We start from the raw sequence: 27,529 nt of genomic DNA on the forward strand, positions 1-27,529 counted from the left end.
CTCCGCAGCCATTTCTCACTCTGTAGGCTAGATGTGGCCCGGAAAGTGGATTTCTGTTAAGGAAATCCTATGTTCTCGTTGACTTTTAGCACTGACCTTCCCATACATTCTCATGGAACTTGCTGTATCCTAAGGCGCAAGGAAGCTAGAGACATGGATTTGGCACCTTTTTGATTAACATAGTGACACTTGTACTTACCACCCCATTATAGTAAGTCACAAAGTAAATTCAGATGGACTTCATCTTTTCCTTGTGGGTTCTTTTGCGTTGTTTTTTTCCCAAGTGAGCGCTGCCTTCTCAGGCACAGAGCAAAAAGGGAGAGGGAAGCACTGCCTAACTCCAGATTGCTGGTCTCCATGGAAGCCATTAAGGCCATGGCCGTGACATCACCCATCGGGGGCAGGAGCAGCTGGAGGCCCCTCAGAGAGAGCATGGGATCAATGGGAAAATGCGTTTCCATATGGAAGGTTTTATTCCACACACAACAGAGCTTCCCAACCTCAACCCTATTGACACTTGGGGCTGGTCATTCTTTGTTGTGGGGGGACCTTCTTGTGTGCCACAGTGATCCACCCACTTCAGCCTCTCAGAGTGGGATGACGGTGTGAGAACCGCACCTGGCTTTGTTTTTGTTTTTGATACTCTGAGTTTAATTGTATGTTCAACTGAGCAAGGCACACCTCTTCTTGAGGCTTTGGTTTTCTCTTCTGTAAAGTGAACGGGTTGGACACAGTGATCTCAGAGTCCCTGCGAGAGCTGACCATGAGGAGCATTGAGGGCAGGGAGCCCTATGGGGTCTCTGGGTCCTGTCGCAGCACGGATAATCCACGTGCCCAGCTAACCCCAGTTCCCACTCCCATTCCCTTGACGCCTGGCATCCAGGTTAGTTTTTCTTTTTTTTTTTTTTTTGAGACGGAGTCTCGCTCTGTAGCCCAGGCTGGAGTGCAGTGGCCGGATCTCAGCTCACTGCAAGCTCCGCCTCCCGGGTTCACGCCATTCTCCGGCCTCAGCCTCCCGAGTAGCTGGGACTACAGGCTCTGCCACCTCGCCCGGCTATTTTTTGTATTTCTTAGTAGAGACGGGGTTTCACCGTGTTAGCCAGGATGGTCTCGATCTCCTGACCTCGTGATCCGCCCATCTCGGCCTCCCAAAGTGCTGGGATTACAGGCTTGAGCCACCGCGCCCGGCCCAGGTTAGTTTTTCTTAAGTCCAGTTGGTTCCTCCCTTGCTTTAATTTTGACCCATTTTCCTTTTTAAAAAGCAAAAATGTGGCTCGATGCGGTGACTCACACCTGTAATCCCAGCACTTTGGGAGGCCGAGACAGGCAGATCACCTGAGGTTGGGAGTTTGAGACCAGCCTGACCAACATGGAGAAACCTTCATCTCTACTAAAAATACAAAATTAGCCAGGCGTGGTGGCACGTGCCTGTAATCCCAGCTACTCGGGAGGCTGAGGCAGGAGAATCGCTTGAACCCGGGAGGCGGAAGTTGCCGTGAGCTAAGATCACGCCATTGCACTCCAGCCTGGGCAATAAGAGCGAAACTCCGTCTCAAAAAAAGAAAAAAAAAAAAAAGCAAAACTGCCTAAGTATCCACAAAAGTAGAGAAAACAGTACAGGGACCACTGTGTACTCATCGCCCAGCTTCACCACTGCCCATCTTATCTTAGTCTCATGTTTAAGGCCAACCAGTGGGCCTTATGCTTGTACAGATCCCTTCATGGACTCAGTTCCCCAAGGGCCTCGGCTGGGCAGAGAGGAGGGCAGGAGAGGAAAGATCCGGGACCTGCCCTTGAGAACTCATACTCCGGTGGCCAGGGAGGGCTGGGAGGGAGTGTTTCTTAAATAGTAAGTGTTTATTATCGTCCATCCTTTAGCTTTCTGTGCTTGAGGCTAAGCAGTCCAATTCTTTTTCTTCCAAATATTTTCCACCCAAAGGGGCCTGATTTGTCCCCACACTGACCAGGACCATAAAGTAGATCCAGATTCAGATCTCTGCCATGGCACTTCATAGGTGTGTGAGCCTAGCCAAGTCTCCAACCTCTCTGAGCCTCATCTGTAAAATGGAGCAATAATCCCTCATTTGCAAGTCAGTCAAGACAATTAGATGTGAACATGCTGGTCAAAGGCCTCTGTGACCCTAGGACATAGTAGGTTTGCTGTAAGCATCCCTCTCCCTCCTCCATTCTCTTCACCCTTTCCTCCACATTCTCTTGACGGAGAGCTGGCCACAACTGGTCACATCACCGCGGCGAGGGACTGACTAATGTCAGTCAGGGAGGACGGCTCACTTCCTGGTCTGTCACATGCCTGGGGCTCTCACCAGCCTCCTGATAACCCATTTTCTTAGTGACATTCATGCTGACTCACTTGGCTTGTGGTCAGTTCTGAAACCAGGCTCTTTTTGAGCTCTCCCTTTACCCCACCACTGCTGCTTAGCGTGGCTCTGTGGCGTGGGAATGGAGTCAGCATCACAGTACGTAGTGTTGAGGTGGCCAGTCCCAAGGAGCCAGGAGCTTTGCTAGATTGGCAGCTTCATGGGGTGGTGTCTGCCTTGATCACTTTCATTTCCCCACTCTCTGGAACACTGCCTGATATACTAGGTGCTTAGCACATGGCTGGTGAATGAATTAATGAATTTCGAACTGGTCCCTGTCTTCCAGTGACTCTCATCTGCTCTGGGGCAGCATCTTTGGAAAAGCAGATGAACAAAACCTTGAGACCTTCATCTAATTTACCAAAAAGTACGCTTTAAACTGGTGATTCCCAGAGTACAGGCAGTGGAAGGACCATGCCCTGTGTACTCAGACTTGGGTTTGAATCCTAGCTCTGTCACTCACTGGCTTGGTGACTGTGAGCTTCTGTTTTCTCCCTGGAAAAATGAGATATGAGTATTTTCCAGGGTTTTTTTTTTTTTGAGAAATAAATGCAAATATGTTTGTCAAAGTGCCCAGCATAGAATGGAGTGATTATGGTTAAGCATCATTTACTCTTTCCTTTGATTGCCTTCTGTAGTTTCGGTCCAAATCTCACCTCCCTCTTAGAGCTTCATCACCACCCAGCCTGCCTCCCTGCCCCTGTCCCCACGCCCAGCAGAGACTTACTCTGCCTGATACCTAGGAGTCAGCAATCATTTGTTAAACCAGCACCTCAAATTCAGATGCCTACAAGGACCACCCATGTGTGAAGACAACAGGCTAAGTGGGATGGTGGTGATGAGGATGATGATGGTTACTATTAGAGATGGTGGTCTCACTCTGTTGCTCAGGCTGGAGTACAGTGGAATGGTCATAGCTCACTGTAGCCTCAATCTCCTGGTCCCAAGTGATCCTCCCACCTCAGCCTCCCGAGTAACCGGGATTAAAGGCATGCTCTAAGTGTGAATAAGTGGCATCTCTGTCTTTGATGTTTTTCTAAATTTCCATTTGAAATACTTTTTTAGCTTTTTGTTCTGAAATAATTTCAGACTTTTCCCCCAAACTACAAAACTAGTACAGAGTTCCTGTATGCCCTTTACCCAAGCGTCCCCAAATGTTAACATCTTACATAATCATAATGCCATGATCAAGAGCAGGAAAATCCATTAGACAGTGCCACCGGCCAGTCTGCAGTTCGTACTCAACTTTCTTCAGGTGTCCCACTGATCGCCTTTTTCTGATCCAGGATCTCATCAGATTTAGTTGTCATGTCTCTTTAGTCTCCTTCCATCTGTGACAGTTCCCCCAGCTTTTCTGGTGCTTTCTGACCTGAATGCTCTTGACAAGTGCCAGCCAGTTTTTGTTTTGTTTTGTTTTGTTTTGTAGACTGCCCTTCACTTTGGATTTGTTTGATGTTTTCTCATTATTAGATTGAAGCAGTACCTTTTAGGCAGGATCCCCCCAGAAGTGGTGCTGTGCCCTCCTCAGTGTGGCATATCAGGAGGCACGGGGTGCTGATGTGTCTCCATGCTTCCGGTGTCCACTGTCTCCACCTGGTTAAGATGATGCCTGGGCCAGGCACAGTGGCTCATGCCTGTAATCCTAATACTTTGGGAGGCTGAGGCGGGCAGATCGCTTGGGCCCTGTAGTTGAAGACCAGCCTGGGCAACATTGCAAAACCGCATCTCTACAAAAAAATAAAAAAATTAGCCAGGCATTGTGGCGCGTCCCTGTAGTCCCAGCTACTTGGGAGGCTGAGGTGGGAGGATCGCCTGAGCCTTGGGAGATTGAAGCTGCAGTGTGTCATCATGTCACTGCACTCCAGCCCGGGCGACAGTGAGACTCTGTCCCTCCAGCCCCCACCAAAAAGATGATGTCTGCCGAGTTTCTCTACTGCACAGTCACTCTTTCCATTTTGTAATTAATAAGCATTTTCTGGGGAAGTGCTTTGAAGGTATGTCAATATCCTATTCTTTATCAAACTTTTGATTTGTTCATTTCTTTATTTCTATCTATGTAGATTCCTGCCTTTCTGTTTTATCCAATGGCTTATAATCTGTGATGATTGTTATTTATTTTGATGCTCACATTGTCTATTCTTTGGCCAGTGGGAACCCCCTCGAGCTTTTTTTTTTTTTTTTTTTTTAAAGACAGGGCCTCACCCTGTAGCCCAGGCTGGAGTGCAGTGCTCACCATAGCATTAAACTCCTAGATTCAAGTGGTCCTCCCACCTCAGCGTCTTGACAAGCTAGGACTAGAGGCGCCACCACCACGCCCAACTTTTGTTGTTGTTGTCTTTGTTGTTGTTGTTGTTGTTTGTAGAGATGAGGTCTTGTTATGTTGCCCAGGCTTTTCTTGAACTCCTGCCCTCAAGCGATCCCCCTGCCTGGGCCTCCCAAACTGCTGGAATTACAAGCATGAGCCATTGACTGTGTCTGGCCTCTTGTTGTCCTTTTGACATGTCCTTTTCATTCTTTGAACACTTTCTTGGTTTCTGACATAAGAAGGTGCTCCAGGCCCATCTTGTATTTTTCCTGCCCAGCCTAGAATCAGCCATTCCAAGGAGCTCTGACTCCTTTAAGTAGAGAATAGTGATTAGAAGCCAAGATTTGGGTGCTCGTTACACTCACTGCTATTGGGCTGTTGCTGTTGCTGGATCTTCTCTATGGAAAGAGCGAGGAAATGTATGTATATATGATATGTATATATGCATGTGCATATTTCAGTGTTTGGGTATATTGAAAATGATTAATTCATACTGATATTTCCATTACCACTCTAATACCATGTTTTCACCCCCCTTCCCTGACAGTGAGGCACCTGGCCCCACTATCCTTGTACACGTACATGTTTGACCAGCCTCTCTGTATGTAACAATCTCCTATCTCTTCCTCACCCTCACTGAGCTTAGACACCCTGCCCCGAGCCACCGCTGCCTCCTCACCCAGAGCAGCCTCTGACTTCCAGTTTTGAAACAATGGTTCTTATATTTTTTATTTTTTAATTTTTATTATTTTATGTTTTGAGATAGAGTCTCACTCTGTCACCCAGGCTGGAGTACAGTGGCACCATCTCAGCTCACTGCAGCCTCAACCTCCCAGGCTCAAGTGATCCTCCCACCTCAGCCTCCCGACTAGCTGGGACTACAGGCGCACACCAGCATGCCCAGCTAATTTTGTTCATTTTTTTGTGGAGATGGGGTCTCTCTATGCTGCCCAGGCTGGTCTCAAACTCTTATTCTCAAGCAGTCTTCCCACCTCAGCCTCCCAAAGTGCCGGGATCACAGGCGTGAGCCACTGTGCACAGCAGTTTCTGTAAATCGCGAGGCCCAGTTTCTGCTTGTCGGCCCCTGATGGTGACCTGGACAAAAGCTGGTTGTTAGCCGCTTGGGGTATCGAGCCCCAGGGCACTGCTGTCAATTCAGCTTTAATCTGTACGGGAACTTTTAGATCCCCTGTGTACCCCCTCATTTAATACTCAGAGAAGCTGAGGCCCAGCAAGGGCCAGGGATTTTCTGCAGGTCCAAGACCAAGTTGGGGTGGAGTGAGGACGAGAACCCTCCCACTGCAGCCCTTCCCCGCTGCCTGGCTACCTGCTACTCATTTCTCCAGTCTTCTTAGGAGAACCCACGTGCCCTCCCCACTGGCCCAGGCTGGCCTTCCTATGACACGAAGCGGACCACATCCTTCTCTAGCTCTGCGGGGCCTCTCTGCTCAAATGGTCACCGCCTAGGCCCCGGGCCTCATGTCATCTGCAGACACGTGTCATTTGTCCTATAGAATGTGGGCCCACCATTTGAGAATGGTGAACTTCCATGTCAAATTCCATTATTTTTGGCTTCTCTTGGAAAATCAGAAGATCTGTCCTCCTGAGTCTGCATGTCTGCCTGGCAGGCGTCAGCGGGGTCTCAGTGACGGCCACCCGCTGGTTTGTTTTCTCTCCATTCCCTCTCCCCACCCCCACCTCCCGAATTTGCTGACCTCTCATAGTCTCCCACAGTAGACCGCCCACCAGCTCCCATCGACACTTGGTGTGAGACTCCCCAGCCACGGCCTGGCCCTCAGGACCCTCTCCTCCAGCCCCGCCCCAGCTTTCCATCCTCCTCTCCCTCCACGCCAGGCCGTGCCCCATGCAGGAGAGAGGACGGTGCCCAGCTTCCTGGGTTCGGTCCTACTGTGTCTTGGCTTCTGCTCCTCTCCTTGCCTAGGCTGCTCTTTCCCTCCACCCACCTCCTCCTCCTGCTCTGTGCACACATCACCCCCTGTAGGAAGCTTCACCGAGGACCCCAGGCCAAGTCAGGTACCCCCTCCTGAGTTAATCCACCACCTCATGATGAGGATGCCACTACCTTCTCTTTCTGTTTCTTTGCCTCTACTGCTAAACTACAAACTCACTGGGCCAAGGGTTGATTTTTATCTCCTTGCGTGAGGGCCTAAAAGAGGGGGTGAGTAGTAGGCGCTGTGTAAATGTTAGTCAAACAAGCGTTAATAATAATAGTAACCACAAATATCCACATGGCATTTCTGGGTGCCAGGCTCCGCCTCAGTACTTTATATGTGCTCAGTCATTCGAGCCTCACCACCATGCTGTGAGATAGTTACTGTTGTTGCCCCCACTTTATAGACAAAGAAACTGAGGCACAGAGAGTTTGAGTGACGGACCCAGAGTGGCACAGTAGTGGTCATGGTTGAGCCCAGGCACCTGATTCCACAGCACGTACTCTTACCTCTCACACAACTCTCTGTGTTAAAGTGGCCCACACTTTCTGACTAAGGGATGTGAGTAAGTATGGACAGGTGAGTTGCAGAGACCCCCGACCTCCTGACCACACCCTAGCCCCAGCTTCTGGTACCCTCAGGGGCCCGAGCACAGGTGACTGGGAGCTAAGCAGGCAGCAGAGAAAGTGGTACCTTTTAACTTGGCAGCCCCAAGGAATTTTTCTCCCCTGAGGTCTTAGGAAACTGAGCTTGTTTCACGTGTAATTAGGGTGAGCACACTGATTCAAGCATCAGCCCTTACGCAAGGTTTCCAAGGCATTGCGTCGGGTTTAGCCAGGCACACTCTTGTTTCCTAATCACCAAAGAGGAACCACGCACCAGCCTGTCACCCGCGAGGGCTGGAGCCCCTGGCCTCTCCAGCAAGTCAAGTTCTGTCTGAGAGCTGAGAATGCCGTGTGGACTGAGGAGGGTTCTGTCGATCAAACTCTGCTGTGGGAGAACTGACTGCCGCACAGGTTCAAGTGAAGGAAAGGAAGCCAAGTGCGTGGGGAGCCTCCCCTGTGAGCTCTCTGCGTCACATCCTTTACAGACACTTCTTTCCCTCACCCTGTCCGTGGCCTTGCAGGGTCTAGTGGTAATGGTCCGATATTTACAAAGGCTCAGAGAGGTGAAGTCGTTCGCTGAAGGTCACACGGTGAACAAGAGGACCAGCCGAGATTTGAACCAGGGTAGTCTGAGTCCAGGGTCTTAACTCTTAAATAGCTGCTGTTAAAGCAGAGCAAGAATTAAACCCGTGTCTGTCTGATTCCAAAACCCTGAATTCTCCCACCACACCACACGATTTCCCTGAGCTCTGGTGGGATCCACAGGAAAGAAAGATATCTGTCTGCTTCTGGGAGGGACAGAAACCACACAAGACAGGAACCAGAGCCATCACGAGCTGATGCTGAGCCTGTGGGCTCCTGGCAAAACTTTCTGTTAACCTCATGCCTTAGCATTCTTAAGAAAAATCTCCATGAGGCAGACAGCAGGAGCTAGGGGGGCGCAGCAGGAGTGGAAACAGGAGGAGGCAGGAAAGGGAAGAGGGGGAGGAGAGGTGACGTGGAGCAAGAATGCAGCATCGTCACATAACTCGAGCAGGGCTGTGCGTTTCCCTGCTTCCTCTAGCGTCAGAGTCACCCCCGACTCAGGGGTTCCATTCACTCCTTAATTATCCAGTGCCTACTAGGCACCAGGCCCATGCTAGGGTTTGGGAACGTGGCAGGGGACAAAACCTAACGAGGCCCCTGCCCTTGCGGAAGTCACGCTCTGATGGAAGATCCACCGATGAGTGGGAGGGTCATCTGGTGGCTCACGCCTGTAATCCCAGCACTTTGGGAGGCCAAGGTGGGCAGATTGCTTGAGCTCAGGAGTTTGAGACCAGCCTGGGCAACATGGCAAAACCCCGTCTCTACCAAAAATACAAAAATTAGCCAGGCGTGGTGGCGCATGCCCGTAGTCCCAGCTACTCGGGAGGCTGAAACATGAGACTCACTTGAACCCGGGAGGCAGAGGTTGCAGTGAACCAAGATTGCACAACTGCATTCCATCCTCGGTGACAGAGCGAGACCCTGTTAAAAAAACAAAATGTTACGAAGTAGAGATGACAAGGGGACGTGATCTAAGGGTGTTGCAGGGAGCAGGGATTCCATCAGAGAGGCCTCCCACCAGGCATCTTGGAGAAAGTGTCCTGAAAGAGCAGAAAAACTGTGGGAAGAACCATGGTTTGCTGAACCATGTGGCACATGAGCCGGCACCACTGCCTGCTGCCTTGAGACCCACCCTTTGTGCCCACCTCACTCCTGTTCCATTTGCTCTCCGCAGGTTTGACATCTACAGGAAGGTGCCCAAGGACCTTACACAGCCAACGTACACCGGGGCCATTAGTGAGTAGCCATCCTCTGGCCATGCCCTCTGCCGCATCTCCACTGCCCATGCCTGCTCTCTCTGTGCAGACCGTCTGAGCCAGGGAGGAAAGAAGGAAAGACGGGAGGGAGGGAAGAAATGCTGAGTATCTTGCGGGAGCCCTTCAAACATTTCTTCACTTAATCTCTATCCTTACTGTAACCCTGCAAGGTATAGGCACCATCTGAAAGGACACAAAAGAAATTGTCAAGAGTAGGTGCCAGGCCGGGCGTGGTGGCTCACGCCTGTAATCCCAGCACTTTGGGAGGCCAAGGAAGGTGGATCAATTGAGATCAGGAGTTTGAGACCAGCCTGACCAACATGCTGAAACTCTGTCTCTACTAAAAATACAAAATTAGCCAGACTTGGTGGCACATGCCTGTAATCTCATCTACTCGGGAGGCTAAGGCAGGAGAATTGCTTGAACCAGGGAGGCGGAGGTTGCAGTGAACCAAGACCACGCCATTGCACTCCAGCCTGGGTGACAAGAGCGAGACTCCGTCTCAAAAAAAAAACAAAAACAAAAAAACCAATAGCTGCCCCTGGGAGAGGAATCGGGCCCAGGGATGGGAGAGATTTACTTTTCTCTTTATACCTCAGAAACGATTTGAGTTGTTCACCAAAGCATGTTTTTATCCATTAAAAAAAAAATCACAATCTCATCCAGATTTGGGGTTCTGAAGACCATTCTTCAATAAAAGGAACCACGGCTCCTTGGAGACGTGGCTGATTTCAGGGCTAGGCAGGGTAAGGAAAGAGGAGCCTGGAGCACCTGGTGTCAGCAGGACCTAGGAGCCAACTTGAAAGCCAGCCTGTGACAGTAATAAAATAAATAATGACATTATTGGCTTAGAAGCCAGAGAATGAAGAAGCAGTTCTGTGAGTCCTAATTAATATCAATAAATGGGGGAGAAGAGACAAATCCTTACAGAAGAATTCCAAAATATACAGGTTGAGTATCTCTTATCCAAAATGCTTAGGACAAGTGTCTCAGATTTTGGATTTCAGATTTTAGAATATTTGCATTTTACTTATCAGTTGAGCATCCTACATCCAAAAACCTGAAATCCAAAATGCTCCAGTGAGCATTTCCTGTGAGCATCACATTGGCACTGAAAATGTTTCAAATTTTGGAGCACTTAGAATTTCGGATTTTCAGATTTGGGATACTCAACGTGTGTGCAGCTTTTCTCCCAGCCAGGTGATAGAGTTTCATTCCCCTCTCCTCGCGTGTGGGCTTAGTAACTCTGTTTCAAAGAATAGAGAGTGGGAAGGAAAAATAAGGCCTTTACTGAGGACATGTGGCAAGTGCCAGTGAGGAGCCAGGTGAGGAAGGCTGGCATCACCAGTGATAAGCCACGTGCATATCGTGAGCCCCTGACAGGACGCATGGGGGCATCTTGCCTCCATGGGATCGTCCCCAAAAACCACAGTTCAGTCTAATCATGAGAAAACTTACAATCCCAGGTCAGGGGACATTCTATAGGATACTTGACCAGTACTCTTCCAAAGTGGCAAGGTCTTGAAAAACACAAAGACCGAGGAACTGTCACTGATGAGAGACTAAGGACCCAGGATGAAAATGCAAAGTGGACTCCCGGATCAGTTCCTGAAACAGAAATCAGGAGTTTGTGGGAAAACTAGTGAAGCCCAAATAAAGTCCGTAGCCGAGTTCATGGTACTGAACTAATGTTAATTTCTTCATTTTGACAAATGTAAGATGCTAACATAAGGGGAAGCCCAGTGAAGGGCATATGGGAACTGTCTGTACTACCTTTGCATCTATGATTATTCTACAGTAAAAAGTTTTAAAAACAAACCAAAGCCACCTTGAAAACAGGAGATGCTTTCGCCTCATTTTCCCAATGAGAAAATGAGCTGAGAGAGGTGAGGTGAAATTTCACAGCTCACAAAATATGGAGCCATGACTCATACTCAGGTGGGCCTCCTGGCACCCCACATGCCCCTCAGTGCCTGGTATGGGAGAGAGACCTGCCCCGCTGACGGTCCCAGCCCTGCTGCCTGAGCAGGGTCCTGGGCCGGGCAGTCGGTCATACTGGAGTCCATTTCTCCTGGTTCAGGCCGTTCTCAGTTGGGGGAGGACCTTGGGGATCCGCTGGGCCTGTTGAAGCTGCAAGATGCCTTAGAGAGCCCTGAGGAAGGGACAGCACAGCCGCATGGCGGGATGTATGTCACACAGGCTCTGTGTTCTGGCGGAGCAACATTCATCCTCCCATTTAGCAGCAGTATGACTGGGCAAGTCACTCCCCTCTGAGCCTCAGTTTCCTGATCTGGGGATTAAATGTGTCCCTGGACATGTCTTGTGCAGGGCACATGCTAACCCCTCAGTACACGGATAACTCTCCTTCTTATCACTGTCCTCCTGGAGCCTGCAACCCATGAGGGCCTCTGGCCTGAGACGCTGTGCAGCTCTGTGCCTCGATCCCCGAGGAAAGGATATGGAGGGGACCATGAGAGAAAAGAGACTTGGTAGTTTATGAACCTGATCCAAAAAAATCAAATGAGGTTTCCTGCCCCATTCCTACCGTCCACCAATGGCTCCATCTTCTTCCCTCTTCTCCATCTTGCAGTCTCTCCCTTGTCTGGTATGTTTAACAGTCAGGTGTGTATTTATTTTTCTAGAGTTTAAAAAAAAACATTTAGGCTTTTTTGTTTTGTTTTTTTTGAGATGGAGTCTCGCTCTGTCCCCCAGGCTGGAGTGCAGTGGCGCGATCTCGGTTCACTGCAACTTCTGCCTCCCGGGTTCAAGCAATTCTTGTGCCTCAGCCTCCCTGAGTAGCTGGGACTACAGACGCCTGCCACCATGCCAAGCTAATTTTTGTATTTTTAGTAGAGACGGGGTTTCACCATGTTGGCCAGGCTGGTCTCAAACTCCTGACCTCGAGTGATCCACCTGCTTTGGCCTCCCAAAGTGCTGGGAGTACAGGTGAGAGCCATTGCGCCTGGCCTGTTTAGGCTTTGATATACGTATATCACTGATTGAAACACAAAAAGGAGCATACTCTGCACACTGTTCTTCCCTTGCCTTTCTTCCGCTGAAACATCCTGGGCACCTTTCCTGCCAGCGGATAAATAGCCACCACATTCTTCTTTCCAGCTGTGTCACATTCTGTTATCTGGCTGACCTACGGGGCCTGTGGCCAGCCCCTGAGGGTGGACATTCCCCATTCTGGTTTGTTGGATATCCTTTTCCACATCTTTTTGTATCCTTGTACAGTTATTTCTGTAAGGCAACTTCCCTAGAAGAGGAATTACTGGGTTAAAGAGTATGAGTGTTTTGAAACTTACGAGGTCCTGCCAAAGGGCCCTCCAGGGACATGGTCTGATAGACAGTTTCAGCCACAGCACAGGAGACAGCAAATTTCCTTACACAAGAGGAAAGGCGTGAGGCATAGGAAACCAGCTCTTAGCTACCATTTAGTGCACAAATATTTATTAACCAGGTCCTTGGGCCAGGCGCCATGCCAAGCCCTGGGACTGTGCTGATGAACGGGCTTCCATCTTTGTCCTTGAGGAGCACACGGCCGGGCAGGGCAGGCCGACTCGGACACACACCATTTCATTACTTTGTGATAGGTGCTATTAATAACTGAAGGAAAGATCAGGGCGTTGGAGACTCACAGCTCAGGGTTTAAATTTTGTCTCCTCCACTTACGTGACTGTGTGACCTTGGACAAATTCCTTGGCCTCTCGAAGCCTTGGGTCTCAGGTCCAGTGCCCCCTTTGGCTGGCCGTACCAGGTTTCCTACCAGCAAGCCTTCTCCTGGGGTCACGTTCCTACTCTCCCAATGCCTGAGTCAGTTTCAGAAGAAGGCTGGAGTCGGAGAGCCATAGAGTCCTGCCCAAACATGGACTGAAAAACCTTCATCAAAAAAAGCCTTCAGTATCAGAAGGCCTTTCTGGTTGAAATAGTTCTTACCTTCTTACCTTCTGTCGTGTTTTTCATTCATTCATTCAACAAATATTTATTTTATACCTTATCTGAGCCAGGCACTGTGCTAGTCCCTGAGGCCACAGTGGCATTGAGATCTGGTCTCTGTCCTCCTCCTCTATCTGGGGTAAGGGTAACACACGCCATGAACGCATGTGATTGGGACCTTTGGACCACTTGAATCTCTGCCAAGCAGACTTGGCACTTACTGTGTCCACCTGCTGGGCTGACCAGGCTTCAGTCCGAGCCTTGAAAAAGCACACAGATCTCAAAAGGAGGCCTTTCCATCCACATCCCCCCGGCTCTGGTGTGGATGGAATTAGAACCCTGGGACACGTCTACAGGCATGGAGCACAGAAAGTAGCTAGGAGGCCTGGACCCAGCCAAGTCAGCACCAACTTTTGAACACTCCCTGTTTTGTTTTGTTTTGTTTTGTTTTGTTTTGTTTTGTTTTGTTGAGACAGAATTTTGCTCTCGTTGCCCAGCCTGAAGTGCAGTGGCTCACTGCAACCTCCGCCTCTCAGATTCAAGTGGTTCCCATGTCTCAGCCTCCCAAGTGGTTGGGATTACAGGCACCTGCCACCGCACCTGGCTAATTTTTGTATTTTTAGTAGAGATGGGTTTTCACCGTGTTGGCCAGGCTGATCTCAAACTCCTGACTTCAAGTTATCCACCCGCCTTGGCTTCCCAAAGTGCTGGGATTATAGGCGTGAGCCACCATGCCCAGCAACAGTCCCTATTTTGTGCCTGTTGATCATTACAGCATCCAATGAGTTGTCAGGGCTTGGGGGAGGAGGGTGCAAAAGATTCTGAAATACGGGTCCTATATGATCCCGGTCAGAAAGTTGCAAGCTTCCAAAGCAAGGATGTTTTGCCTGCTCAGTTTTCCAAGAGGTTTAATAGCCTCAGTTTGCAGATGAGGAAGGGAAGAACAGGAGCCAGGAAATTTGGATTGATAGCTGATCTCTTCCAGTGGATTTGTTCAGCAGCTGGAGAAGACAATCTGAAATTAATCCCTCTGCCATTCGAAAACGAAAGAAAACACAGCCACTCAGTAAACTGATGTAGAACCTGTATTGAAATAGATTGCTGAGTGAGCAAAGCATGGTGGAAAAGAGTGTGCCCATTACGCTGCTGTTCGCTTAGGGGGATGTATATATATGTTTCAATGTCCGTGGATGGCCACATGAAACTGTAACAGGGAATCGGGGGCTGCAGATCAGGAGAGACACTCACTTTTTTATACAGCTGGATTTTTTTTTTAATATATAATATGCATCGTTAACTTTTTTTATTTAAAAATTTTTGTTTGTTTCTCGCTCTGTCTTATGGTGCTGATGATAACTCCTTTTTTTTTTTTTTTTTTTTTTTTTTTTAAGTAAAACCTTTAAATGCTTCCCCAGTACAACTTTTTCAAAGTTTGGGAGAAACTGGGAGTAATTCTAGTATCCCCCATGTCTCAGGGTGGTTGGAGAGACTCAGTGAGCAGTCTGGGGACATCCTGCCCTTCACTTGGAGCCTAAGTTCTTGAGGTTCCTTTTCTCAGGGCGTTGGCTCTAAAACCACGTGGGTTCCAGTCCTGCCTCTCCTGCCCCCACACGGTGAAGCCTTGGGCCAGCCTCCTTGTCTCGCTGTGCCTCCACACCCTTAACATGGGCACCGCCCCCCTCAAGGTGGGTGGGAGTGTGAGGTGACAGGACATCTGTTAATGCACTCACGACAGGGCACATAGCAGGTACCCAGCGAACACTCTCTTCCCCTTTCCCTTGGAATGCATCTTTGGCTGTTTGTTTTGAAGACAGACAGAAAGATGGCTATTTGCTTTGAAGATAGATTGATCAGTCGATCAATGACTGTTTGTTTTAGATATAGGTAGATGGGCAGATAGATATACATAAATAGATATGGGCCAGGTGCGGTGGCTCACGCCTATAATCCCAGCACTTTGGGAGGCCGAGGTGGGCAGATCACAAGGTCAGGAGATCGAGACCATCCTGGCTAACACGGTGAAACCCCGTCTCTACTAAAAGTACAAAAATTAGCCGGGCGAGGTGGTGGGCGCCTGTAGTCCCAGCTACTCGAGAGGCTGAGGCAGAAGAATGGCATGAATCCAGGAGGTGGAGCTTGCAGTCAGCCAAGATTGCGCCACTGCACTCCAGCCTGGGCAACAGAGCAAGACTCCATCTCAAAAATAAATAAATAGATAAATAAATAAAAATAAATAGATATGGAGTAAGAAAAATAATAGAGATAACTGGCTGTCACATCCGTGATGCTGGCTCTGCCAGTCCAGGTGCAGGCTGCAGAGAATGCAGCAGAATTAGCAAGAGGTACTGGGAAGTCGTCTTTGCAGGAAACTGAGGGTCAACCAATGTGTCAAATCACTTTCCCCAGGTCACCAAACCGTTCCCACATCTCCCTCATGGAAGTCCTACTCATGAGCTGATGCTCAAGTAATTATTACCTGCCGGGCTCTGTTTCAAGCTCAATCCTTAGGTTACTGAGATCCTCAGAGCAGCCCTATAAGGCAGGCACTACCATTGCTGCCATTTACAGGCGAGGAAGTGGAGGCACAAAGAGGTTAAGTAGCTCACTTAGGGCCATGCAGCAGGTGAGCAGTGAGCGTGGTACTGGGATGTGAGCCCTTGCCCACTAAGCTCCTCTGGGATAAACTTAGGTGGGGCGTATTCAGCCCTCATTTTGTATCCTGGGAGCTGACTCTCTGCTGTACACAATACCTATTAGTGCCTCCCATGTCCCCAGCCCCAGGCCAGGCACTGGAACTCCAGAGTATTTGTCTTTCTGGATATGAATGTAGTGGGGGAAACAGCCACAGATAACCGATAAAATGTGGAACATGTTCAAGTAGAGGCTGGGAACACAGAGGAAAGAGTGACCAGCTCCACCTCTGGGAGTGGGGGAAGCTTCCCATCAAAAGGGACATTTGAGTCGGGCCTGGGAGGATGAGTAGGAGTTCACCAACCAGAGAGGATAACCATGGAGGAGGAGGGATGATGAGTCTAGCAAAGGAACAGAAATGAAAGGCATGTTTAGGGAATAGCATGCAGCTCGGTGTGGCTGGGTGGTTGGACATTGTGGGGAGTGTCAGGAGATGGGGCCGGTGAGTGGAGTTGAGGGCCGGACCCTGGGGCACTTGTTATGTCCTGCCTCAAGGAGTGACTCCAGGGTCCACCAGCCTCAGTGTCCTTAGGCAGATGAGAGAAAAACAGCTGACATGGCCAACTCCAGAATTCTGTTCTACACTCTCAGCATTTTAAACACATTGGACCGGCCGCGTGCGGTGGCTCATGCCTGTAATCTCAGCACTTTGGGAGGCTGAGGTGGGTGGTTCACTTGAGAACAGGAGTTCAAGACCAGCCTGGCCAACATGGTGAAACCCCATCTCTACTAAAAATAAATAAATTAGCTGGGTGTCGTGGCAGGCACCTGTAATCCCAGCTACTCGGGAGGCTGAGGCAGAAGAATCACTTAAACCCAGGAGGTGGAAGTTGCAGTGAGCCAAGATTGCGCCACTGCACTCCAGCCTGGGTGACAGAGCAAGACCCTGTCTCAAAAATAAAGAAATAATAAACCTATTGGGCCATTCTTCATTTCCATGAAGAATTATTTCTTCTCTGGAAGCACCGCTGTGTATAGCCTTGTTTTCCTCCTTCTAAGGACGGGGGCACAGTATGGATGGCACCACAGAGGGTGGTGATAAACAGCAATGGACTCTGCCTCAGCCTCAGAACCAGAAAGGCAGAAGGGAATGGTGGGGCCTGTGGCAAACTCGTGGGCTCAGACCCTCTGTGGGAACAAGGGTTAGATGTTCTTCTGGAGAAGGCGGAACGCTGGCCTTTTATGTGAACTATGCTGATTGTTCAAGGTGGACTCCAAATTGTGAAATATGTTATCACTCGAGCCGAACAGAACACATTTGTGGGCCACCGGTTTGCAGCCTCTACCTTTGGCTGGCCTCTGCACTAAAGAGCTCTCCTGGAACAAAGCGGGGCCAACCCCAGGAGGCTTGCTCATGTTGGCAGGTTGATCCACACCTGGAGGCCAGACCAGCACCCCGAAGGCAGGGGGTGGGGCTGCTTCATATTGAGGCTCGAGTCAGAAGGGGCTTTGGAAGGTCTGTGGGCAGGTCCCCACACCCTTGTCCTGGGGCCTCTTTCCTCTTTTCTCTAGGCTGGTCTTCCTTCATCAGTGCCCACCACCCTTAACAGTTTGCATTTCTGTTGTTTCTTCCAGTCTCCATCTGCTGCTGCCTGTTCATCCTCTTCCTCTTCCTCTCGGAGCTCACCGGATTTATAACGACAGAAGTGTAAGTCATACTTCCCCGATGGGGCATTCCAGGATGTTCTGGGACCCCAGACAAGAAGAGGGAGGGGTCTTTGGCCAGGTGGCTCACACCTGTAATCCCAGCACTTTGGGAGGCCGAGGCGGGCGGATCACCTGAGGTCAGGAGTTGGAGACCAGCCTGGCCAACATGGTGATACCCTGTCTCTACTAAAAATACAAAAATTAGCTGGGCGTGGTGGCACGTGCCTGTAATCCCAGCTACTGGGGAGGCTGAGGCAGGAGAATTGCTTGACCCTGGGAGGCAGAGGTTGCAGTGAGCCAAGATTGCACCACTGCAGTCCAGCCTGAGTGACAAAGCGAGACACTGTCTCAAAAAAAAAAAAAAAAAAGAGAGAGGGAGGGGTCTTAAAAAGGAGAGAAAGTTCCAAACCTTCCAACTTCTGTCTCCAAGTCTGTGGCATCGGTTGTGCTTCTGTTTCTTAAAAGGACTATAAAGTCAGAGCAAAAGTGAATATTGCCTTGTTAAAGCTGAAGAGAACATTTTGGTTCTGTTCCGTGGGGGTTCTCCTGGGTTCACAGAAGAACAGAAATAATTTGCTCATCTCTGCCATCCCTTTGTTTGGTCAGTGGGCTTTTTTCCCTCTGAATCATCACAGGGTCATTTGATGTGAGAGCTGAAGAGTCCAGAGAAACTAATGGATACAGCTTCCTACCCGAGGGGGCGAGGTTGCTGACATCAGCACCTGGCCCCCTGGACTAACCCCCTTCCCATTTCTCAGGCCCACACTTGGTGAGGAATCGGTGCAGGTTTCCTGGCAGTGGGTGACGCAGTTAATCCATCCCTGATTCCTAGAATTATCTGTTGTCTGGATAACCCAGTAAACGCTCTGGGGTGTGTGTAACAGAATGCCATTGGAATTATGCAGTCACGACCTCATCGGACGCCCCTCTGAGATGGAATTAGACCCAGGAGCTTCCTGCCTTTGGCACTGGCTTGAGGCTTCAAAGCCTCTTCGCTTCTGTGTTTACAGCCCGGAAAGTCATCACAGAGCTGGGCCCTGACCACCCACTCTCCTGCTCAGCACTGGAATGTTCTTTTTCACTAATGGGATTTCTTGGTTTCCTTTGCCTCCACTCAGCCACAAGACAATAGGAAACTAAATACATAGCTGCTTAGCCCAAGACAACTCTCATTATACAAGCATTGCCACCTTTAGTTCTCAAACAGCCCCAGGAGGGAGCTGCCCCCTCTTTACAAAGAGGAAATTGAGGCCCAGAGAGGTGGAAGGACCTGCCCACAGCCATATAGTTAGGAGGTGGCTCCCAGCCTTCCCTGTCTCCTGAGCCCACGTGTGTTTGACCAGCACACTGAGAGGCCTATGAGATGGGAGGGCTGGTCTCGCCTTGTTTCTGGGTATACCTTTCAGCCCTCCCCTGGTATGGGAGAGTTTGCCTTTCCTGGTCACTCTGATCCTGTTTTAACCCTGATGGCACCAAAGCCCAGGGGACCTTTTACAATGGTGGGAAGAGTACTGGTTAAGGCATTGGGAGACCCAGGGCCAGGTCTCTGCTTAATTACTACTTTGCTGTGTGACCCTAGGCAAGCTGCCAAACCCCTCTGGGTCTCAGTATTGGTAGCCAAATGAAGGAGAGTAGACCAGAGTCTGAGCTCCCTTCCAGCTCTGGGAGAGGTTGGTCTGCTTCCCAAGACATGACTGTGTGGCCATGCAGCATTCGAAGAAGGGGTCTTATTCGCCCCAGGCCTCCAATGGGAGATGACCACATCCAAGTCAAGCATCTTCCCCTCTGTACAGCTTGGTCACTGGACATCTCACGATCACCCTATCACGAATCAGAGGTCGAAGCAGGGAGAGCAGCAAGGGGTTGAGACTTGCTGATGTTATGAGGTACCTGTTGTATGCCAGGCACCCAGTGGCCTCTGCAGGCTGTACCCCACTCTCTAGGAGGGGACCTGCTTGGCTTGGCAGGCCTGTCATGTTCTGAGCAAGGTGACAGAGGCACACATGTGTCATCTGCTGAGACCAGGCACCGGCAGGTGGCTTTATGTGTTTTGGGTAGGAGCACCAGCAGGTGCAAAGGGCCTGAGGCAGGGATTACCTGGTGCATGTAAAAGGCAGGAAGAAGGCCAATCAGCCAGGACAAAGCGAGCAAGCAGACAGGGTAGGAGATGGAGCAGGTAGGACGCAGACGGGCCAGGTAGAATTGGGACTCACTTCTTTTTTTTCTTTTTTTTTTTTTTTGGAGACAGAGTCTCGCTCTGTCGCCCAGGCTGTAGTGCAGTGGCATGATCTCAGCTCACTGCAACCTCTGCCTCCCGGGTTCAAGAGATTCTCATACTTCAGCCTCCTGAGTAGCTGGAATTACAGGTGAGTGCCACCATGTCCAGCTAATTTTTGTATTTTTAGTAGCGACAGGGTTTCACCATGTTGGTCAGACTGGTCTTGAACTCCTGACCTCAGATGATCCACCTGCCTCAGCCTCCCAACGTGCTGGGATTACAGGCGTGAGCCGCTGCGCCTGGCCTGGGACTCACTTCTTGATGATGAGCTCGCGGAGCCCAGGGCTGGATCTGCTCACTCACTGCTTTGTGGCTCCACACGTGGAGGAGCTGAAAATGCCAGTGGAGGCCACAGTCAGCAAGCAAACAAGACTAGACTGTATCAATCAGGGGCAAGTGCTCCAAAGACAAGGACTAAAGCAGGGCAGCGGGTAGAAAATGAGACAGCTGCAGGCACAGGATATTTTATGAGGCTCAAACAAGATTATTTAGCTGAAAGCTACTTAATATAGTGCCGGATATACTTTAATATCACAAGGTCTGTAGCTCTTTGTGCATTTATTCATTTCCTACATAGTTCCTGTCTAACTTTAAAGAGGTTTTAAGGCCGCTCCGCACTAGGCATGTAAGTGCTCAGTGAATGTGAACTCCTCGTCCCCTCTTCCGCTTTGAGTTAAGAAGATGGCTGTCTTGCCTGCTGGTGACAGCGTGTGGGGCGGCATTCCCAGCTCATCCCACATGAGGTGGGGCACTGAGGCAATGGGCCGCCTTCAAGTGAGTTTTGACGTCACAGCTTGAGGCTCGAGCAGGTGTGGCCCCACCCGCACAATGCCTGGGAGCACTGGGGAAGGGCCCTTCCAGCAAGCCCAGACAACTCTTGCAGTCTCCCCAGGGCAGGGCTGCTGCTTTCTGACGAGCACTGTGTGTTCCCGCTGCTCCCCATTCCCCTGCGCCAGGACTTCCTCTCCCTGTCTCCCGGGGGCAGGCTGGACGCTCTGACCCCACCGAGTTCCTGGAGAGGTACAAAGCTTAGATGATGAGGGGAGGAAGGGGGCCAGGTGCAGTGACTCACACCTGTAATCCCAGCACTTTGAAAAGCCAAAGCCAGAGGATCACTTGAGCCCAGGAGTTCAAGACCAGCCTGGACAACACAGTGAGATCCTGTCTCTGCAGAAAAATTTTAAAAACATTAGCTGGCCATGGATGCACACACCTGTAGGCTCAGCTACTTGGGAGGCTGAGGTGGGAGGATCACTTGAGCTCAGGAGATCCAGGCTGCAGTGAGCCATGATGGCGCCATGGCATTCCAGCCTGGGAGACAGAGTGAGACCATGTCTCAAACAAAAACAAAGCAAAACAAAACAAAAACATGAGGGGACATTTTTTGAGCATTTGCCTGAAGTCTAACCCTGTGCTAAGTCAGCGGCTGGAGAGAGGGAGGGAGGCAGGGGTGAACAGAGAGGTCTGTCCGGAGCTGAGGCCAGAGGCTTCAGCTATGAAGGTACAGTGACCCCAATGCCCCCTTCCCTCCCTGCTGCCTCCTTACCAAGGTGCAGGAATTGCCCGAAGGGCCTCCGCAGGGTGAGCCCTAGGACTTACTAAGCAATCGAGAGGAGAAAGCATCGCATCTTTGGGGTCTTCCAGTTGTCAGAAGCTTGTGACCCCAGGAAGCCCTGCAGGTTTGGGAAGAACCGAAGGCCACAGTTCTCTTTTTCTGAGTGGCTGGCCCTCTGTGGCAGGTTTGTGGCTACAGTGGGGTCAGTGCCCCCTCCTGTCACTGTGAGATTGTAACTTAAGGAAATGAGGTCATCGTTGGTTGGATCAACATGGCTCCAGCCCCAGCCTGTGGTTATCAGTGACATAAGACGCTTATTCTGGCCTGGGCCTGGTTGCGGGGGAGCGGGAGGCACATTTGTTTGGGTGGTTGGGCTCCAACCTGGCTTTGGACAGGCCAGTAATTATCCCTGGGAAAGAGGCTCCACAGAGTGTTCTGAAACTCTGTGTTTCCAGGGAGCAGGCCCCTCCTCAGGCAACCTGGCCACAGAATGTTCCAGCCTCTGACTGCCCAGTCTCTGACTGCTCTTAATAATTGTTAACCTCATGAGGTGCTGGGATTATAGGCGTGCATACTGTGCCCAGCAGGTCAGCACTTCATGATGGTCATCTCCTTGATCATCGCAGGACCCCTCAAGGTAACTACTACTGTTCAATCCATGTTACACCTGGGGAAACTGAGGCACCAGGCGGCCAAAACCACATGAAGCAGTAAGTGGTGAAACTGTAGTCAAACCCAGGTCTGTGCTGCTAAAGCCCAGACTCAGCACCTCTCCTCTGTTTTACCCCACTTCCCTGCCCCGAGCATTTCAGGGCCCCAGGCTCATGGGAGCCACTGCTTTTTGGTTAGAATAGTTGACTGGAGGACTTGGATGCACGCTTCTAGGGTGAGGTGGCCAAACAGGCAGATGGAAGCCTGGGAGGTGGGAACTTGGAGGTCACCTGGAATCATGTTCTCACAGGCTCCCCATAGGAGGCTGGGAGTGGGGAGCAGCAGCTTAACCAGGAGGAGGAGCTGGAAGTCTTCAGGTTGCCTGCCTTGAGCCTGGGTTGTGAGCCAGGCTGGGTAGAGGGCCCCAGGCGTCCCATTAAGGAGCATGAAGGACATAGCTCTTAGCAGTAGGAGGCCTGAGGGCGTCTGAGTGTGGAGTGACGGGTTTACGTCTCGGGCAGCTCACCTCTTGTGAAGATGGGTTTGGTGTGGGGCCACCCAGAGGCCAAAGCCCTGCTGGGAGCTGGGGGATGACCCAAGTCAGAGGGGCTGAGGGTGCTGGGACTTTGGCTTTGGAGCAAGGGTGGGCAGAACCCGGTGGTTGGCTGCCAAGGGATGTATTTTAGACGTCCGCGTGGTGGGTGCTAGATGCACATACTTCCACCTGGACGAGTCAGGATTTGAAACTCAAGGTTCCGGAGCGCGTGCTTGCAGAATCTCCGTCCCTCCCTCCACCCCACCCCAAGCCCTTGCGGCGGGCCTCACTGCCGCCTAAGTTTCCATTTGATCAAATTTTGAAGCATGGAGGTCAGATACTTCTGGCAGGAATCTGAACTATTTAAGGGCTCTTCTAAAAGCAAATAAAATTGTTTTGTATAGATGTCATCGAACTCATGCCTCAGACTAGAATTTCAAGGCCCTCCACCACATTCCATTTACACTCCCCCCACCCACACCTCCCCGGGCCCTTGCGTACCTCTCCCTACAAGGCCACTGCCCACCCGCACCCCACCCTCCCACACACTCGCCACGCTGGGCCTGACTCCCTGATGCCATCTGGCGTCCCCCACCTGGAATGTGCTCCTGACGGCTCCACCAGCGCGCGCCTTGCCTGCGTCCTGCGAGTTCTGCTGAGGACTTCCTCCTCCACTCAGGCTCATTCCACCGAAGTTTGTGAGCACAAACTCTGTGCTGAGGCTCGTGGAGCCCCCGTCCTGGGGGTGTTGATGGGGGTGGGGGAGGCTTGTGGGACAGACGCAACTGGACCCCTAAGCACTCCTGTACCCTGGGCCACGGTGGGGAGGGGGGGCACACCTGAAGATTATGAAAAAGGACTAGGATGCCTGTATCACAAGTCCACTTGAGGGCCACCGGCCCCTCAGTTTTTCACCGATTCCCATCCCATCCAGGCAGTGCAATGCCTTGGAAAGAGCATGGGCTCTGGGCCCCCTGTCCTTGGGCTGGGATCCTGCCTCTGCCTCCTCCTGGTCCTGTGATTTTGGCCAGCCATCTGTGCTCCTCTGAGCCTGGTTTTGTCGATGTGAAGGGAGAACAGTACCCTTATTAAACACTAGATCAACTCATTGAGCATCAATATTAATAATAATGATAAAACAGTAGACATTTATTGAGCACTTACTGTTTACTAAGACCACACTTAGCATTGCACTTGTTCTCATTTGATCTTCTCAGCAACCCCATGGCATAGATACTATGATTGTCCCCATTTTACATCTGGGGAAACTGATGGACGGGAAGCCCCTTGCCCAAGTCAATCAGCCAAGAGGTGGCAGAGCCAGGATTTGAACCCTGGTAGCCTGGGCTTCCCTCGCGATGCTGTATTTTCTTTACCAAGAAGGGTCTGGAATCAGCCCTCGAGAGAGAGCTGAGTCTCACACATGCACACTCACTGACTCACACTAAGACACACTCATTCACTCACTCATTCTCCTGCCCTGGGGCAGCCAACAGCTTGACCTGGCAGTTCTCCAGCAGCCTGTGAAGTAGATGGAATCTTTATCCTTATTTTCCTCTTTCTCTCTCCTTACCTCTCTCCCTCCTTCCTTTCCTTTCTTATTTTCTTATTTTAGTGAGGTGTTTGTAACTTACATACAACAAAGTGCACAAATCTTAAGGTAGAGGCCTAATGAATTTTCACCTGTGTTTACACGTGTAACCATCACTCAGATGAAGACATAATACATTCTATCACCAAAGAAGGGTCCCTTGAGCCCCTCCCAGTCAGAGCCCCCACCACTATTATTCTGACTTCCGTTGCCATAGATTAATTTTGCCTATTTTCAAACTGATTGAAAGCTTTTCCAGTTTTACAGATGAGGAAACTGAGGCTGGGAGAGGTGAAGCAGTGTGTCCTGGGTCTCCCAGCTTCTAAGTGGCAGAGCCAGGAGGTGAGCCCACACCTGTCTGCCACTGCCTCCATTGGCCTTCCCACTGCCCACACTGGTGACGGGAGTCAGGCCCATGGAAGTCCTCAAACCACAATGAATCCACAAAAAACATTTCCTTTTCTTCCAGGTGGGTTGATTTCTGGCAGCCCGTTGGCCTTTTAAAATCAGTTCAGCCCTAGCCAATGAAGTTAGTTAGCCTTGGCAGGCCCTTGCCATGGGGTGGCTGTGGGCGAGCTTGTGGCGCTGGCTGGGGTGGCAGGAAGCCAGCAGCCTGGGAACATTTGCCTTGGACACGAAGGCGGCTTTATTGACCTCATCAGGCAGCCCAGGTGATTGAACTGTGTTTATCCCACAGCCTGGGGGCCCTCCAGGAAGGAGCCTGGGAGCAGCCAGTTCTAGCCTTACATAACCAGCCTGGCCAGAGCGCCGCAGGCCGTCCCTGCCCAGCACCGCTGCCCCCTTGTTCTGGGTGGCCCTCTAGTCCTGCGGAGCCTGTTCTGTGCTTATTCTGGTTAGGAAGACAGGGACCCACGCCTGGGAGAGGCTTCCTGGGGCCTTGTGGGTGAGCTCACCTTGGCACCACACCTGGGATTCACTTTGCTCTTGGCTGAGGTCACCTCCAGAGGGTTGCCAGTGGATGACATCATCCCACAATCCCTCAGTGCTGTGTGGAGGCCCAGCCTCACCAGGTGGGAAAGGTGAGTTGCTTCAAGGAAGAGTCCCAGGCGGCTTCCTGGCTGGGAAGGGAAGCTGAGGCTCTCTTTAGTTGACTGTGTGTTAATCACCCAGCAATTTCATTACTCAGCAGCTCTCCAGAGTTGCAAATTACAGCTGGGGTAGAAATTGGGTGCTGAAGGCCAGGGCAGAGCATTTGGCTGTAGGGAGGCGGATCCTCCTCGGGCCTGTTACCGGCGGGTCTTTGTTCTTAGATCTGGGGTTCTTGGCCTCACGGATTCCAAGGAATGGAACCTTGGGCCATGTGGTGAGTGTTATAGCTCTATTGGAAGCCGTGGATCATGAAAGACAACTGTAGAACCCAGCGACCAGTGTTCAGCTCAGTTAGGATGAACCCGGGCACTTAGCCATGCAGGAACAACGGCAAGCCTCTAGCCCGGTCGGGAGCGGCAATGGGCGCCTGGCTGGATTAGAAGCGCAGCAGACACCCTGCTGGATCCAGAGGGGGAGAAGTCAGCGGCGGGTCTGTGACGGCTGCGATCAGCAGTGGTGGACTGCGAGCTAAAGCTCAGCTCGGGCTGGAACAAACATGGACCAGAAGAGTGTGCAGTTGCAGGATTTAATAGAGTGAAAACAGGGCTCCCGTACAAAGGAAGGGGACTCAAAGGGGGTTGCCCGATTCGGCTCGAATGCCTGGGTTTATATCCCGGTCATTGTCCCTCCCCCTGTGTTCTCAGGCGATAGATGATTTGGCTGTTTCTTTACCTCTTGCTTTTAGCCTAATTGGTATTTTAGTGAGCTCCCTTTACTACCTGATTGGTCAGCTGTGAGCTGAGTTACAAGCCCCGTGTTTAAAGGTGGGTGCAACCACCTTCCCCAGCTAGGCTTAGGAATTCTTAGTTGGCCTAGGAAATCCAGCTAGTCGGGTCTCTTATAGCCTCCTGGGCTCCTGTTTGCCCCTCTCCCTCCAGCTTCTTCGTTCTTGGTGGCCTCTGATTGGAGCCAACAGTACAAGCAAGGTCAAGCGCAGGCCCGTGTCTCCCCTCTCCCATCCTAAGGCTTCCCAGGACCAGGGCCCTCCTTCATTTTCTTCCTTGACCCTGATGCTGAGGAGAGGGCTGGGAGGCAGCCTGAGCTGTGGAAAGCCCGGGTTGAGATTCTAGCTCAGCTACTTGCTAGCATGTGACCCTGGGGATGGGACACACCCTCTCCGAGCCTGTTTCCTGGTTTTAAGATGGGGCTCAGGGCATTTCACAGGTGCACACGGGACGGCGTGAATGCGTGTAGTCAGCCTCCTAACTTAACGAGTGGGGGCCCATCTGTTGCACACTTGTCTCTGGGAATATCCTTGTGGGCCCCACAGAGAAACAGGTCCTAGGCGTCTTTCAGAGCCCACCGTTCCTTGTGAACAGCATCACACCAGGTGCTAGGGGTGCAAAGATGTGGTCTTAGTAAAAACGAAATTCCTTTGCTTTGGTCCTACTCATTCTTTCCCTAAGATGTGGCCATTTACAAAGCTCTCTTGGAGTCTTCATTGCTTAGATAGAGCAGTTCTCTTTTATTTTACAGCCGAGGGACGGGACCCAAGGGGCCTAATAAATGTTTAACCACAGCCCAGCCACCTGAAGCACTGCCCCCTTCAGCTGCCCCCTCCCCCCGGCCAGGCCTTTAGATTTGGTTCCCTCTGGGTGGGGGGCGTTATTGGGAATCAGATGCGGCCATCAGACATCCCAGCAGCTACTCCGGGATGCCTCCAAGACACCTGGGCTCGGCACAGCCTCTATCTCTCAGTCCCTCTCCCTCCTGCTTGTCCTGCTCCTCTTCTAGAGGCTCTCAGCCCAAAGAATGGGTCCAGGAAGAAACGCAGCAGTGTGTCTGCATTCCCCGCTCACCTCACCTCCCTCTGCCCCAGTCCCATCCATCAGCAAGTCCCGCCTGCTCTAGGTGGGTTCCTGCAGCCCTCCTCCTCTCCATTCCCATCCCACCCCGTCCAAGGCGCCGCCATCCCCTGCCTGGTCTCCCTCCTGCACAGCAGCCCCTCCAGTGGGTCTTGCTCGCAGCAGCCAGAGGGAGCCCAGGAGAGTGCAAGCCTGACTCCGTGGCTGTGCTCCTATCAAGTCTAAAGGCCTCGGCCGGGCATGGTGCCTCATGCCTGTAATCCCAGCACTTTGGGAGGTCGAGGCAGGTAGATCATCTGAGGTCAGGAGTTCAAGACCAGCCTGGCCAACCTGGTGAAACCCCACCTCTACTAAAAATACAAAAATTAGCCAGGCGTGGTGGCGCGAGCCAGTAGTCCCAGCTACTTGGGAGGCTGAGGGAGGAGAATCGCTTGAACCCGGAAGGCGGAGGTTGCAGTGAGCCGAGATCATGCCACTGTACTCCAGCCTGAGAGAGAGAGCGAGACTCTGTCAAAAAAAAAAAAAAAAGTCTAAAGGCCTCATGCAGCCTCCTTACACTACAACCATGGTGACCTTCATTCAGTTCCCCAAACCCACTGTGCCCTCCCCAACCTCCAGGCCTTTGCACATGCTGCCAGGATGATGC

General features: G+C 51.1%; 2 protein-coding genes across 47 annotated transcripts in view; both read left to right on the top strand.

Annotated features, from left to right (window-relative positions):
* Positions 1–27,529, top strand: part of RPL26L1 (ribosomal protein L26 like 1) — a 493,737-nt gene that overhangs the window by 405,314 nt on the left and 60,894 nt on the right. The window contains exon 1 of one of the 44 annotated variants that reach the window (XM_078003964.1): positions 13,820–13,823. The exons of 40 other annotated variants lie outside the window; for them this stretch is intronic. The gene's annotated coding sequence lies outside the window, so the exon portion shown is untranslated. Of the gene's footprint in view, positions 1–13,819; positions 13,824–14,178; positions 14,183–15,852; positions 15,857–16,713; positions 16,719–27,529 lie in introns of those variants that run through there. 3 more of the 44 variants (XM_078003983.1, XM_078003954.1, XM_078003975.1) reach the window with 3 other exon arrangements.
* Positions 1–27,529, top strand: part of ERGIC1 (endoplasmic reticulum-golgi intermediate compartment 1) — a 120,585-nt gene that overhangs the window by 47,685 nt on the left and 45,371 nt on the right. For all 3 annotated transcript variants that reach the window (XM_077937449.1, XM_015141420.3, XM_015141419.3), the window contains 2 exons: positions 9,000–9,061; positions 17,287–17,359. In XM_077937449.1, coding sequence (XP_077793575.1) covers positions 9,000–9,061; positions 17,287–17,359 — 135 coding nt within the window. The remainder of the gene's footprint in view (positions 1–8,999; positions 9,062–17,286; positions 17,360–27,529) is intronic.

The sequence above is a fragment of the Macaca mulatta genome, chromosome 6 (assembly GCF_049350105.2).
Source record: "Macaca mulatta isolate MMU2019108-1 chromosome 6, T2T-MMU8v2.0, whole genome shotgun sequence".
Taxonomy (NCBI): domain Eukaryota; kingdom Metazoa; phylum Chordata; class Mammalia; order Primates; family Cercopithecidae; genus Macaca; species Macaca mulatta.